Here is a 15,011-nt window from a genome sequence, read left to right as displayed (position 1 = left end):
TTAATTATCATGTTGGCTAATAAAACAGAAAAGAGAAATGATAACTGTTGGAAAAGATATAGGAAAATGGAAACACTAATGCTTTGCTGGTTTAGTTGTGAACTCATCCAATCATTCTGGAGAACAATTTGGAAGTATGATCAAAGGGCTATTAAACTGTGCATACCCTAAGTGAAATAAGCAGAACCAGGAGATCATTGTACATGGCAACAACAAGACTATACAAGGATCAATTTTGATGGACGTGGCTTTCTGAAATAATGGGATGATTCAAACCACTGCCACTTGTTCAGTGATGAAGAGAGGCACCTACACCCAGAGAGAGGACTGTGGGAACTGAATGTGGAGCACAAGATAGCATTCTCACTCTCTCTGTTGTTGTTTGCTTGCATTTTGTTTTCTTTCTATGATCCTTATTGATCTGGATTTTTCTTGTGCAACAAGATAACTGTATAAATATGTATACATATATTGAATTTAACATATATTTTAACATCTAACATGTATTGTACTACCTGCCAGCTAGGGGAGAGGGTGGGGGGTAAGGAGGGAATAATTTGGAACAAAAGACTTTTCAAGGGTCAATGTTGAAAGATTACTCATGCATATGTTTTGTAAATAAAAAAAAAAAACTTTAGTTTAAAGAATAATTAAAAAATAAATGACAATTCTCTTAAAAACAAAAACAAAACTGTGCATATCTCTTGATCCAGCAATCTGAATAGGTCTGAATCCCAATGAGATTATAAATAAAAGAGAAAAAGACCCACATATACAAAAATATTTATAAAACCTCTTTTGGGGATTAGAAAGAATTGGCAAATGAAGGAATCTCCATCAATTGGAGTATGACTGAATAACTTGTAGTATGTGAATATAGTAGAATACTAATACTATTGTGCTGTAAGAAATGGTATGCAGAATAATTTCAGAAAAATCTGGAAAGACTTGCTTAAACTAATACTGCATGAAATGAGCAGCACCAGGAGAACATTGTATATACAACTGCAACAACATTGTGTGATCATCAACTATGGTAGACATAAATCTCAGCAATGCAATGATTCAAGACAATTCCAAAAGCCTTATGATGGAAAATGTTATCTACAGCCAGGGAGCTATGGAGGCTAAATGCAGATCAAGATACACTATTTTCACTTTTTTGTTGTAATTTTTTCTTTCTCATGGATTTCCCTTTTGTTTTGATTCTTCTTTCAGAACATGGAATATGTTTAACATGATTGTACATATAATCCATATTGTACCATTTTGTCTCTTTATTATTGTACCTATTCATTGTAGCTATTAATATTGTATCTATATTGTATATATTGTATAATCTATATCAGATCACTTTCTGTCTTAATGAAGGGTGGGGAGAGAAAGGGAAGAAGAAAAGTTTGTAAATCACAATCTTATAAAAATTTCTGTTGAAAACTATCTTTATATGCGATTCAGAAAAAAAACACTATTTAAAATAAAACTTTTTAAAAACTTGATTTAATTATCTAAAGAGGAAAATCAAAGTACATGAAGAGTACCAACTGTCCATATTATGATATGTAAATGTATAATTCACTCAATGCAGCCTCTGAAGCAGAGATGCAACAATTCTCTGCTGCTTCTGCTAATTTTGGCCTAAAAATTTACACCAAGAAAGCACAGTTTCTCCATCAGCCAGCACTACAATATCCATATGTGGAACCACTGGTTATAGTAAGCAATGAAATTTTGAATGCTGTGGGTAAGTAGACTTATCTTGGACAGGGATGTCCACATTGATAAAGAGATTGACACACATATTGCCAGAGCTAGCTCAGTGTTTGGGAGGCTCTGAAGGAAAATGTGGGAGAAAAGAAGTATTAGATTGATTACCAAACTGAAGGTATATAGAGCCATTTTACTGACCTCATTTTTTTATGCCTGTGAAAACTGGACAGCATACCAATGCCATACTAGTAAACTGAATCACTTCCATTTGAATTGTTTTAGGAAGATTCTGAAGATCACCTGGCAAGATTAAATACCAGACACTGAGGTCCTTTCTTGAACTAAACTACCAAGTATTCCAACTCTATTGCAGAGAGCACAATTCCATTGGGCTGACCACATTCTTTAAATGCCAAATGTATACTTAGCAAAAAAGTTGTTTTATGAACTCATATAGGGCAAGTACTCCAGAGGTAATAAAAAAAAAATAAAAGGACACTCTCAAGGTGTCTCTTAAGAACTTTAGAATCCATTTTATGACATGGGAGACACTGACACATTACTGCCCAGCATGGCATGCCCTCATCAGAGAAGGTGCTGGGCTCTATGACCAAAGCAGAATTGAATTAATCTAAAGGAAATGTAAAATATACAAAAAATTTGCCACCCCAAATATGCTTATGAACTATTTATGTCCAACCTGTGGCAGAGCATTCCAAACTCATATTGGTCTGATCAGCCATAGCTGGACACAGTGTACTCAATTCTAACACATGATGTTACTTTTGTCCTCTTCGAAATTGAAGGACAGAAACAAAATGTATAATATTAGTAAAGTTACATTTTAGCTTTCTTTCCAAAAAACTAAATATCTTTGAACCTTCCATTCAATGTTCTGCAGAGAATAATATTTTTAATACATAGTCTGATTCTTATAAATCTTCAGCCAATCCATGATAAATGCCCCATGAACTTTTTGAATTATGAGTTATGCTATGCTAATACCATTTCTCAATAATGGTCACATTATGTAGAGTATAGGCTAGCTCCCTGGAGGGCTTCAGGGTTAACCAGAATCAGGATGAATCAAAGTCCTTGGTCTTTAGGGGGAGAAGTGAAAGACATAGGCAAGCTGCCACAGGGCCAAAGTTTTCTCTTGGATTCTGGAGTCCAGAATCTCCAGCCTCTCTCCCATTTGCCCTTCAGCCAAGTAACTTTGGCCTCTATCATGGAGCTCTCAAATCCTTGCATACCATTATCTTAACACCAAACATTCAGCAAGCATCAACTGTGAGAAGAGCCATTTATCCAAACATATGCTAATAGAGTCATTGTCTCACATTGGATAGGTAATTAGCCTGAAGTGCTCTGTTGTCTGATTCAAGCATACCTTTTTAGGAGTTTCAGTGCTCTACAACATTAATACAAACTTGAAATGATATCACAAACTTGAAATGATAACTAATATCACAGTGCTAAAAATTACTGGTTATTGTATGGGTAAAAATTTTTCTGAGAAATACAGATACTGATTTTAGGGACTCCTCTCATACTAATGATCTATTATTTTGGCAGCATCAGTTGAAATGATGTCTAAATCAAGGGAGAATAAGTCCCTTTAGGACTATCATTTCTGATCTTCATCCTTTAAGTGGTAATTAGGTGAGAGCAGTCCATGCCATCCTGTATGAAAATAATATCATCGATTAATATTCTAGCATGGAAAACCTGAATGTAATCACAAAATAACTCACTTTTTTTTTTTTTTAACAAAAGTTAAACTATTTTTGTAGGTTAATCAAAAGAAAAATGTCATGGGTTGATAGAAGATTAGAAGATGGAAGTCTGCATCTACCTCAAAGATTCAATGTTTCTAATTTATGTACTGAGTGTTAAATTCTTAGAGTCTATGATGTTAGTTAGAGTATTATGATGTTAGTTGAACTTAAAAGGCTACATACAATAGCAAATTGAGCTTTTTAATTTTATTGATTTATGACTAGAAATTTGTCATAGATCATCTAGTCCAAGCTTCTATTTTAAGGATTAAGAAACTGAAACCAGAGAGTTTAAGGACCCTGTCTTAGTTCATATCTCTAGCACTTAGTACAAAATATTAAGTGCATAATAAAGTCTCCCTTATTGATTGACTGATTGATTGTCTAGGGCCACATGAGTAATAAATAGATGAATTGGGCATAGGAGCTGATCATTTGGCTCCAAACACAGCTTTATTATTATTGTTCCCCTTATTACCTTCAGAATGAATTATCCATGTATGTCAAGAAAAGGAAAGTGTTAATCTCCATAAAAGAAATTATTCCTGAAATATAGAGATTAAATTATACTTTCCTGCTTTTCACAAATCTAAGCTTTATTTGTTGTTTCTTCTTCATCAAAATGATTCAATACAAGAAAATTCCTGAGGTTTTCATTTAAGGTTAGCACAGTGATAGTATATTTTATAATGATGTTAAAAGTTAATTGGGATACCCATTAAATGATTAATACTCTGATTTTACAATATCCTAGTGGATATGGTGAGTGATTTTTAAAAGATTAAGGTGATTTTTTGTTTGCAGATTTTTTACCCCACATTAAACTTTTAATATCTATGGGTAAGTATTTTTTTTATGAAAAGCCCATTAAATGTTACTTGCTTTATTGATTTTTTCCCTGTTAAAGTCTGTATTCTAAATGAAAAGGCAAACAAGAAATAGAACCTTGGGAATCTTATCTCTCAGATTTACTGAAAAGTAGTGAAAAAGTTGTGTTTATAATAAGCTTTCTTGATAATGATAACTTTTATATTTATATTAGAATTTAAAGCTGAATAAGTTACCAATGATATAATAAAGAAAATAATTCATCAGTGTAAAAATGATCATAAGGTTGTAAGGATTTGTGGTCAATCTTACACATTTTATTTTGGATATTTACACCTGAAACAAATGGCTTTAGTTCATATAATAAACTAGTTAACATATAAGTTAGATTTTTGTCTATTTAACTACCACAAAAATTTATGGAGTTACAAATATACTTGATAAATGTGTCATATAATTATTCATATCTTCTATTCTCTAAAACACTTTCCTTTTTTCTCCTATAAATCCTTCACATGAAGGTTACTTGCCATATGGCAAACTTCCTCTTGTTCTCTTTACATCATATGGGTGCTAGGGGAAAATAGGGGTTGCCTTTTGATTATTGAATCTAGTTTCTTAATTTTTAATTTATTTAAATTTTTTTCTCATTGTTCTCTTTCTATGCTTTTCATCAGCTATCAGTCCTTGGTACATGCCTCCAATAATAGCCTTTTTTTCCCTTGTAAACCAGAATACAAATTAACTAAGCATATTGGAAATATTTCTAAAATAAAAGTAATTGGTCTATGAATTACATTTATAATTTAAGTGTTTGAGCTTTTGTTGACTGACTTAGAAAGTAAATGCTATATTCTAAAATAGAGGTATCAGACAGGCAGTTCACAGTTGGCATGGATCAAACCACACTTTGGAATATAGAGCAAACAAGATTAAAATGTACTTGGGAAATATTTCATTAATTAAAAATACAATAGAACATGGTTCCCGTTACATTTTAAAACTAATAAATGACCTACAGGCATCTTTTTGTATGAATTAGCAGCCCTCCTTTCAATAATAATTCGACACAATTGATCTACAAGATATTTGACTTAGAGTCACGAGACCTGCTAAATGAACCAGCTCAGCCAGTAAGTTACCAGCCATGTAACTTTAGTGTAATAGTTGAGTTGTCTTAATTTTAATTTTGTCCTCTACAAAACTGGAGTCATAGACTCATAGGGTTTTGGAGAGATCATCCAGTCCAATTCCCCTCCTTACCTTATACTTCTAATTTTATAGATGACAAAACATAGGAAAGATGATTTATCCTGATTCACAGAGGTAGTTAGCATGAAAGGCAGAATTTAAATTCTGGACTCCATATCCTAAATTCAGTTTTCTTTTGCTACAACACTGATCACAACATTAATACTAAGGAACTTGTTCTTGCAAGGAAAGCATTTTTTTGTGATTTGTTTGTGATTTGTTAATCATAAAGTACAGTATGAACTTGAACTCATTCTATATGCATCTCCTGTGGTTGCTGGGGTACCTTTTTGTTTACTTCACTCCAACTGGATAAAAAGTTAGTGTATAGTGTGTGTGATGCACCAGATTGTATACACTACAAACTTTGCTCTCATGGAATTTGTGATTTTTTAAAGGTTATCATTATTTAATTGAGATTGATGAACAAATGACTTTTGAAGAGAGGAAGTACCTCTATCTAGATCCCAACTACTATGAATAAGGAAGTCCCTGAAGTGGTGACAAAATGAAATTAATATTATTAAAATATCTTTATTCCAGTCCAATGAAAATATGATTTTGAATTGTGGCCATTTCATAGGATTTGTATTTTGTACTAAATGACATCCAGCTTATAAAACTAACTTTGACACTAAATGTATACTTAGCTGATAATGGCTATTTCTAATTTGCTTATTTGTTGTAGCATAGCATTTTGATTAACATTTTAATTTAAGTAAGTCTGGGAGTAGTAAGAACAATGTTATAAGGAAAAAATCATCAATACTTATTTTACATTACATTGGGATTCAAATAGAAAACATTTTTCCCAAATAGTATTAATGTACTTGTTCCCAGGATATTAACAGTAAGTTAGTTTGCAACTATTTAATTCCCTGAAGACATTTTTTGTTTGTTTGTTTTAATCAATTTAACAAACCTCAATAAGCTCTGTTAAAAGTGATTCAGACTTCACAGTGCTTTCAGCTCTGTTCCCTTTAAATCAACTATTTATAATTCATTGCATATTTTACTAAGGGACTCCCTATACTCCTATTTCATTAGTTTTCTAGTTATACTTGAAGATTTAATAAAGTATTACTTTAAAAAAAACATAATTTATTATTCTGTTTAGCTCAGACCTTCACAACTGAGATAGGGTTTTTATGCTAACAAAATAATTATTAGAAAGGTATGAAACTGAATCAAATATACCCCAGCTACAACAAAACTACTGGCTTAGATTTTAGCATCATGAAATTAATCCTAGGTTTAGTTTTTTTAATCTGTAGTCAATTAGTCAATCTATGAATTAAATTAGACAAATATTATATTAGTAAGAAACTATGCTAAGCTCTGAGAATGCCAAAATAAAAATAACTCCTGCCTTCAAGAAGTTACTTTCACTGAGGATATATAAATGCACACAGATAAGTAAATACAAAGAATTTTTGTATTTGAAGAGGTAAAGAATATTAAAAGCCGTAGTGATCTTGGGAAGACTTTATAACATTAATCTATAGATAGCCTTAAATAAAGTTAATATTAGGAGGGAATTTAGATGTCCTTTTTTTACCTCATTGTATTTATCTCAGATGATCTTAAAACATTTTATGAAAAAAATATTTAGGAGTACCTTTCTATTCCCTACTGTAAGACTTAGAGAAACAATTTTTTTTAGTGATCCTAGATATTTGGACAGTTCTGCCTGTCAGCAAAAATGCGAGGAAAGTGAATTTTAATTCAAGTAAAAATACTCATTTCAACATGATAAAATATTAAAAGTTCTCCTTGTTCTTCTGCAATAATTTTTTCTGAGTTTGTTTTTGTTTCCTATATGGAGTGAGATTATTAACTTAGAAGAATTTAGTCACTGAAACCAAATGAGAGTATAGATGGAAAATTCATCAGTAGTTACATTAAAGCAAGGTTTAATAAGATTTATCTGCAGAAATATTAATAATGATTGATCAGAGAAGAACTTGATCAGTTTGGGTATTGAAGTTGGAGGAGGAAGTTGGAGGAAAAGAAAATGAGATGAAGAAAAATAGAAAACAGTAGTGAGTAAGAGAGATTATTGCTGGTGATTCTCAAATATGAAAAAGGGTGTGAGAAAAACTTGAGGGATGAAAAAAAAAACTGTAGAATGTTTGTTTCACCAGGTAGGAACCTTAAAGATCATTATGGTCACACCTTTCATTTTGCAGAAGAAGAAAAGGAAACCCAGACAAGGAAAAAGACTAGGTTGCAAGTCACACAGATAGATAGTAACATTAGTCAGTACTAGAGTCCAAGTTTCTGGGTGCTCAGATCAGTTCCCAGAGGATCTTATCCTACTCCTTCAAGCCATTAAGTACTTTAATTTAGAAATGAAGTATACTAATGGTATTTGTCATTTCTATTGCCTTCTTAGAATTACAACCACAGCTGCTTGCATGATGGATTTGCGCAGATACCCCCTGGATGAACAAAACTGCACCCTGGAGATTGAGAGCTGTAAGTATATCTTTGAATTCTACTGAGCCAATATGGTTTTGATCTGGCTTTGTACAGAGGCTGAAATATACATGGTATATTTTTTCAGTTTTATTTTTTGAAGATATTGATTTCCCATTCTTAACTCTAAGACAACCATTTGCCAAGTCACTATGCACTGTGGAATGTGTTAGTGATCCATCTGGTGAAATTTGTATTAATGCCTTTTCCTCAAATATTGTTCCTACACTTTTTTGTAGCTTTTCCAAGTTTTACTAACAGTGATGTTTTAGGTGAACAACTGCATTAGGAAATAGGGTACTCATTGTTCCTACAATAAAATGTGTATAGATGTATATGGGGTATTGAGGGAAGATAATTACCCAATGGTGAAATTGGTCCTCCTTGAAAACAAAAGACAAACCAGGGCCTAGTGTTATCCAACTACTAAACCAAGATTTGAGAGCTATGGGAACAATTTAGTATTAGGCGCTTGGTATGTAAAAGACTTGGCTAACTTATTTGGGAATTTAAGGGTATTCAGAGGTAGGATGAAGATGTAGGGATGGATGACTTTCTAATACCAGTAAAATCAACTCTGTTTTAATTGTCCTGGTAAATAACCTTCCAGGTGATTTAATAACTTATAGAATGTGGATTAAGATAATTTATTTTGATGTTTGATAATTTATGATGTTTCAAATATTACTCATATGTCTTACATGGTATCTACTTGAACATTAAGATGAATTTTTTATTTGCCAATTCTATGGTGATTTATTTTCCGTCAATTAATTATGTTCCTTGGCTATAAACTTTGTTTTGTCAAAACTTCATCATTTATTGTAACTGATGGTTTCATATATGGATGGTGTGGTGCTGCCTGATGGAGAACCTATGTTTTATTGGTGTTAATTGTTAAGCCAAAATCAGTACAAACAGCACAGAATTCACCCATATTTTGTTGCTTCTCTTCTTTGGAGACTGCATTGAATTCACAATCATCTGCAAACAAAAAAGTATGCACCAATGCTCTCTCCACTTTAGTTTTGGGTTATAGTCTTCTCAGGTGAAAGAATTTGCCATCAATGCAGTAGCTGATTTTGATTCCATTGAAGGCATTTGACAATTTAGCTGAAAGCATTATTACAAAGCATGGGAGCAAGCACACAATTTTGTCTCACTCTATTGGTGACTGGGAAAGCATGAGGGCATTGCTTATTGTCCAGAACCCGGGAGAGCATGCCATCATGTAATTGATGTGCTATACTGATGAACTTCTCTGGACAATCAAAGTTTGACAAATTTTCCATAAGCCCTCATGACTGACAGTGTCAAAGACCCTTGGTAAGATCTCATACAGACTTCTACTATGCTCCTGGAATTTTTCCTGAAGTTGTCAGGCCGTAAATACCATACCAGCTGTTCCTTGTCCATTTCTGAAGCCACACTGACTCTCGGGTAGATAACCTAGGAGTAGGGTCAGTCTATTAAGAATCAGTTGTCTGACATGGGAAATATTGGCACAAGATCACCCAAAATGGCATGAACTTAACAGAAAAGATGTTATACTTTATGAATAAAGCAGAATTGAATTAGCCCAAAGGAAATGCAAGATGCACAAATTTTGAGAAGCTACCCCAAATGCTCATATGGACTATTTGTGTCTGTCTGTTGGTAGAGCTTTCTGAGCTTGTATTGATCTGATCAGCCACAACTGGACACACTGTAACTCAACTCTAACATATTGGTGTCATTTTGGTCTTCTTTGAGAATGAAGGATGACAACAACCAACTATAGTTGTTTACCATTTCCTTTTTTAGTTCATTTTACGGAGGAGGAAACTGAAGCAATCAGAATAAAATGCCAAGGGTCACATAACTACTAAGTGTTTTAAGCCATATTTGAATTCAGAAAGATGAGTCTTGACTACAGGCCCAGTACTCTATCCACTGTGCCATATAACTGTCCTATTATATTTCTTTAAATGTTTTTGTATTTCCCCTCAAAGTCCATAATTTGTGGTAACAGTTGTTTGCAACTACATAAACATTTGTTAAGAAAGTGATTAATGAATGATACACTACTATCCAAGTGGCTCATGTCCATTAGCCATCTTATAGTAAAGGTGGTCTTATATCGAATAACCCCTGGCCATTCAGTATCAAAACTCCCACCTGCCGTACTGTCATTATATAGTTCTTGTAAAACTCAGATATATAAGAGAACACACTTTTTTCTTTTTGATAGGTGAATACTCTTTGCAAGCATTTTTCTGGCAAAGCCTGTACCTAGTGTAGTTATTTTTCTCTAGCTATGGCATCAGCAATTAAAAAGAAACAAAAATAAATCATAAAATGAAAATAAAGCCAAAGTACTTTGTCAGCCTCAAAGTACAATGTGAATGTCAACTTTCATTATTATTGGAAACACAGATTATCAGTACATATTTAATTTGAAAAGGCTGTTTTGCTATGGCATAATAATTTTTAAAATAAACAAACATGACAAAGGTATATAATTCCAGTGGGCCTCAATTCAATACAGCAGTTGTACATACATTTGGGCAAGTAAATTTTACCTTTCTTGTTTTTAATTTTTTCCTCTCTAAATTTAGAGAATTAGAATTAGTCCTTGCACACAGTAAAAACCTGTGATTTGCAAGAGAGAGATACTAAGTAAAAAAAATAATCTTTTTTTCCAAGAAGTGAGGAGATAGTCTAGCAGAAATTCCTAGGGGAAATGACATAGAAAGCCATGTCTAGCCCATAAAATTGCCAGCCATTATGGAAGGAGTTCCATAATGCAAACTTCCAGAAGTTTGCATATGCAATAAAGAATATAATGCAGAATGTAATCTCTGCCCATTGGCAGCTCTGTAAATTCAAGGGCCATCCTAGGCTTGAACAGACTTTTTTTTAAATAACCTATATGTCCAGGATCAAAAACATCCATTATATATATTTTTATATGTGTATATATATATATATATATATATATATATATATATGTGTGTGTGTGTGTGTGTGTGTGTATTGTATGTATAATATGTATATATATACACACACACATATATATGTGTAGATATCTGGATATACACTTATATCTATATACCTACACACATGTGAATGTGTGCATGTATGTATATGGGTGTTTTTGATAGCCCCTGACATATAGATTATCTATTAATCGAAAAGATATCCTATGGATTTTTGCATACACATACACATACACACACACATACACAAATCCTCCACAGAACTTAGAAGATGGTATTATCTTAATAGCAATTCAGTCAACATTAAGTAAGATTGGATTTCTCAAGAATATTTTCTGCCTTTATTCTAGTCCAGTTAGAAAATTCAGTTTCCAAAAAAGGAGACATATTTCACAAAAATCTCATTGCCCTGTAAAGCCAGTGGATACTGAGTGACTGGCATGCAAAATAACTTTCTCTAATGTATTTCACTTTTTCTCCCTTCAACTGTAAAATATTTTATTATTTTTCCTCTCTATTCTCTTGGGTTGAACAGGCAACATAATGTATTATAATGATCTAGTGTCAAATGTAGTTATCTATTTTCCTTGTTGTTTGATATAATTGATGCTTACTCATGTTTAACCTAATATTAAAATTTTGATTTTGACTTTCTTAATGGTAGTGCCTTCCCTTTGGGACTAAATGGAATTTATCCTGTTATATCTCATTTATATTGGTTTGCATAGTTTTGGTTTGCATAGTGTCTCCTCCATAAGATTGTGAGATCCTCTAGAGTAAGGATTTTTTTGTCTTGGGTATTTTCAGTGCTTAGCACAGTGCCTGGGCACATAGTAGGTTCTTAATAAATACTTGTAGAAATTCCAATGAAATCACAGTTATGTTTTTGTAAAAGTAATATACACACAGAGACCCCACTCACCCCTCCAGTCAAAAAAAAAAAAAAACTAACCATTAATATCAGGCCTTTAGGATGTGAACATATTAAATATATAATATAAGGGACACCAAGAATTTCTCAGTCATAAGCAAATAAAAAAATACTTAAATAAATAACAAATGAATGAATGAATGAATGAAGAGAGCTTCCCCAGTGCCTAATGCCAGAAATTTGGACATTAACAACTATTGGCTTCATTTCAGTTATTCTTACTTAAGTACTTCTCTAATATTTCAATATTTCTAGGAGGTGTCTTTAAGTGAATGATTTTGTGAGGAAGTTCCTTACCTGAATGTTAGGAGAGATGAAAAACAGAACTTTAGTATCATAGTTTACAACTGTCAGGGATCTTAAAGGCCATCATGTCTCTCCCCACCCATATTATAGTTTTCGGATGAGAAAACTGAGGTACTGGGAATAAGAATTTGAAAGTATCTGAGAAAAATTTGAGAAATTATTTAAAGTAGGATTTGAAGCTAGGTGTCTTTTAATTCCAAGTCTAGAAATCTACTATACTTAGGAAAAAATTAGAAAAATGGGAATTTTGAAGGTAGTGAAAGGGGGCTGAGCTTATCAAAAGTAAGCCATATGAGCCATAAAAAGTAAGTAGGGAAGGAACATGATTTCTAAAAAGCTTTAGAGGAAGAGAAAAATTATCAGAGATAAATAGGAAATTGAAAAGCATATATTGACTCATCTGGAAATTATACCATGCTTTTCAATTCAGGGAGTTTAATTGCAAAGGAATGTAAATATCTAGAATATGCTAGAATCTAGAATCTCAAATCATTTGACTTAAAGCCAGGCAGCCTAATCCATTTGTCTTTAAGTCTCAACCACTCTGATTTTGATATGGTTATACCTTTAAAATTTTCCAAAAATATTATTAATCTATTTGGAGACTTCTGACAGCTAATTATTAAAAAAGTAATAGATATATTAAAGAATATAAATAAAAATGACTCATTTAATTAAAATTTATTGTAATAAAGTTATTATGGGAAATAGAAAGATAATTGAGACATTCAGCCTACTTTAAAAGTGATTGTAATCTGAGAATAATTCAAGAAAGTTGAAACAATTTCTGAATTAAAAGTATATTTTTCTTTCCTACATTCAAAAAATATTCTAATTAAGGCAAGCATTGCAAGAGCTTGGTAGGCAGAATGAACTTCACCATGGGAGAAAATGTTACAGCTTATATATAAACAGTTTCCCTGGGAAGTATTAATATTGTTCTTATTCTAGCTCAGAGATAGCTCTCTGTTGTTGGTCTTAAAGATCCACAATAGATTTTTATCAGCAGGAAGTATGAGGACAAATTCTGTAGTAGCAGTTACAGGAAATCTATTACTTTCTCCCTAGATTCCCTCTGCCCCCGTTCCATAAAATGGTTGGTTCTGAGTTGGAAGTGGGTTGCTTCCATTCCTGTCTATTTCCATATACATTTTCTTGATGGTACTATTCAGTTAAAAAAATTATTAGATTAGGCAAGTCCCTTTACTTCTCTTGACTTCTGTCACTTTGTTCTGTAAAAATGGGAAGTTGACCTACATAGTAAAATGCAAAGATCATAATGGACTTATTTTCTGATAATTTGAGTTCCAATCTCAGCTCTGCTATTTACTTCCTGTGTGACATGAATAAGTCACATAACTTTCCTCAGTTTCCTCATCTGCAGAAAAAGAAAGAAAGAAAGAAAAGAAAAGGAGAATAATTCACATTTCAATTGACAGTGTTTTTTTTTTAATCTACAAATTCACTTTTATGAGGTGGGTATTTTTTGGTAATAGCATTGCATTTATAAAAGGAATTCATTCATAGTTTGATGTAAGCTGAACAAAAATTAAATTTTCACTTATAGTCTAAAGATTCTCTAAATGATGTGGGGGGAAAAGCCCAGAAGAAACGTGCAAGAGTATGTTCTGTTGTAAGTGGGTGCTTCCACATTTTCCACAATTATTTGTTATACTCAGAGAACGCAGTGAAAGAAATATGATGATTGAAGTTCTGCTACATAAATTCACGTTAGATAAAAATATATTTTTTTAAAAAAACCTGTTATTTGGTTGCTTATCTATCATAGATCTCTTAGCTTCTCTAAATGATTTAATTTCAAAAGAAAGTATCTGAAATCCAATGTGTAAACTGATATGTTTCAAAACTGAGATTTTTTTCATCTGATTTTTACTGTAGGCAGAGTGGCATGAAATACCACATCTTGTTTAAATTAATGAACATTTAAAATTATTTGGGGGAAACATATGGTATGTATGTCAAAAGATGACAAATACACTCTTCTATTGAATTCATAGAAGTACCATATTGAAAACATGAAAGGAGAAAACCATAATTATGGACTGTGTATTGATCAGACCACACTCAGAAGTACCTTGCTGGAGATACTTCACCATTTCATCACTGTATGCAATTATAATTTCTATTCCCCTCCTCCTTTGAAATATCTCAGCACTTTCTAGGTTTCCGTTATTTTTTTTACCATCTTTAAATGATTTTGATATTCAATATGGTGTATCAAAAAAAAAAGAATTAAAGAAAGCACCAGATGTGTAGTCAAGGAACATAGAAAAGTTGTACATTATTTTTGTGTGACTTTGGTTGGGCAAGACATCTTGAAGTCACTGGACCTCAATTTCCTTACCTGACACTTTGAAAACAAATAGCACAGTACAGCAGAAAGAATACAAGCTCTAGAATCAGAGAATTCTGAATGCAAGAGAACCTGCCTTCAAATCTGGATTTATTAATAGTTACATAATCTTGATTATTTCATATTTTTGAATTATACTTTCCTCTTTTGTAAACTAATAGAATTGAATTAGGTGTTTCTGGAGTGTCTTACATATAGAGTTCTATGTGATTGTATCAAAAGATGGTGTATTAAAGAGGGGAGTTAAGGGAGGAAGTTATATATATATGTTCAGGCATTTGAAGGGTTGTCATATAAAACTGGAATTACTTTTATGGTGCTTGTTATCAAAGGATGCATCAGGACTTACAGTTTAGAACTTATATTTCAGCTCAACG

At 32.4% G+C, this 15,011-nt stretch overlaps 1 protein-coding gene across 3 annotated transcripts in view; it reads left to right on the top strand.

The window, feature by feature from the left end:
- Positions 1-15,011, top strand: part of GABRB2 (gamma-aminobutyric acid type A receptor subunit beta2) — a 247,228-nt gene that overhangs the window by 124,389 nt on the left and 107,828 nt on the right. For all 3 annotated transcript variants that reach the window (XM_003756790.2, XM_031953631.1, XM_003756791.1), the window contains one exon: positions 7,963-8,045. In XM_003756790.2, the coding sequence (XP_003756838.1) occupies positions 7,963-8,045 (83 nt within the window). The remainder of the gene's footprint in view (positions 1-7,962; positions 8,046-15,011) is intronic.

Source organism: Sarcophilus harrisii, chromosome 2 (genome assembly GCF_902635505.1).
Source record: "Sarcophilus harrisii chromosome 2, mSarHar1.11, whole genome shotgun sequence".
Taxonomy (NCBI): Eukaryota; Metazoa; Chordata; class Mammalia; order Dasyuromorphia; family Dasyuridae; genus Sarcophilus; species Sarcophilus harrisii.
This window is presented reverse-complemented; position numbering and strand designations above follow the sequence as displayed.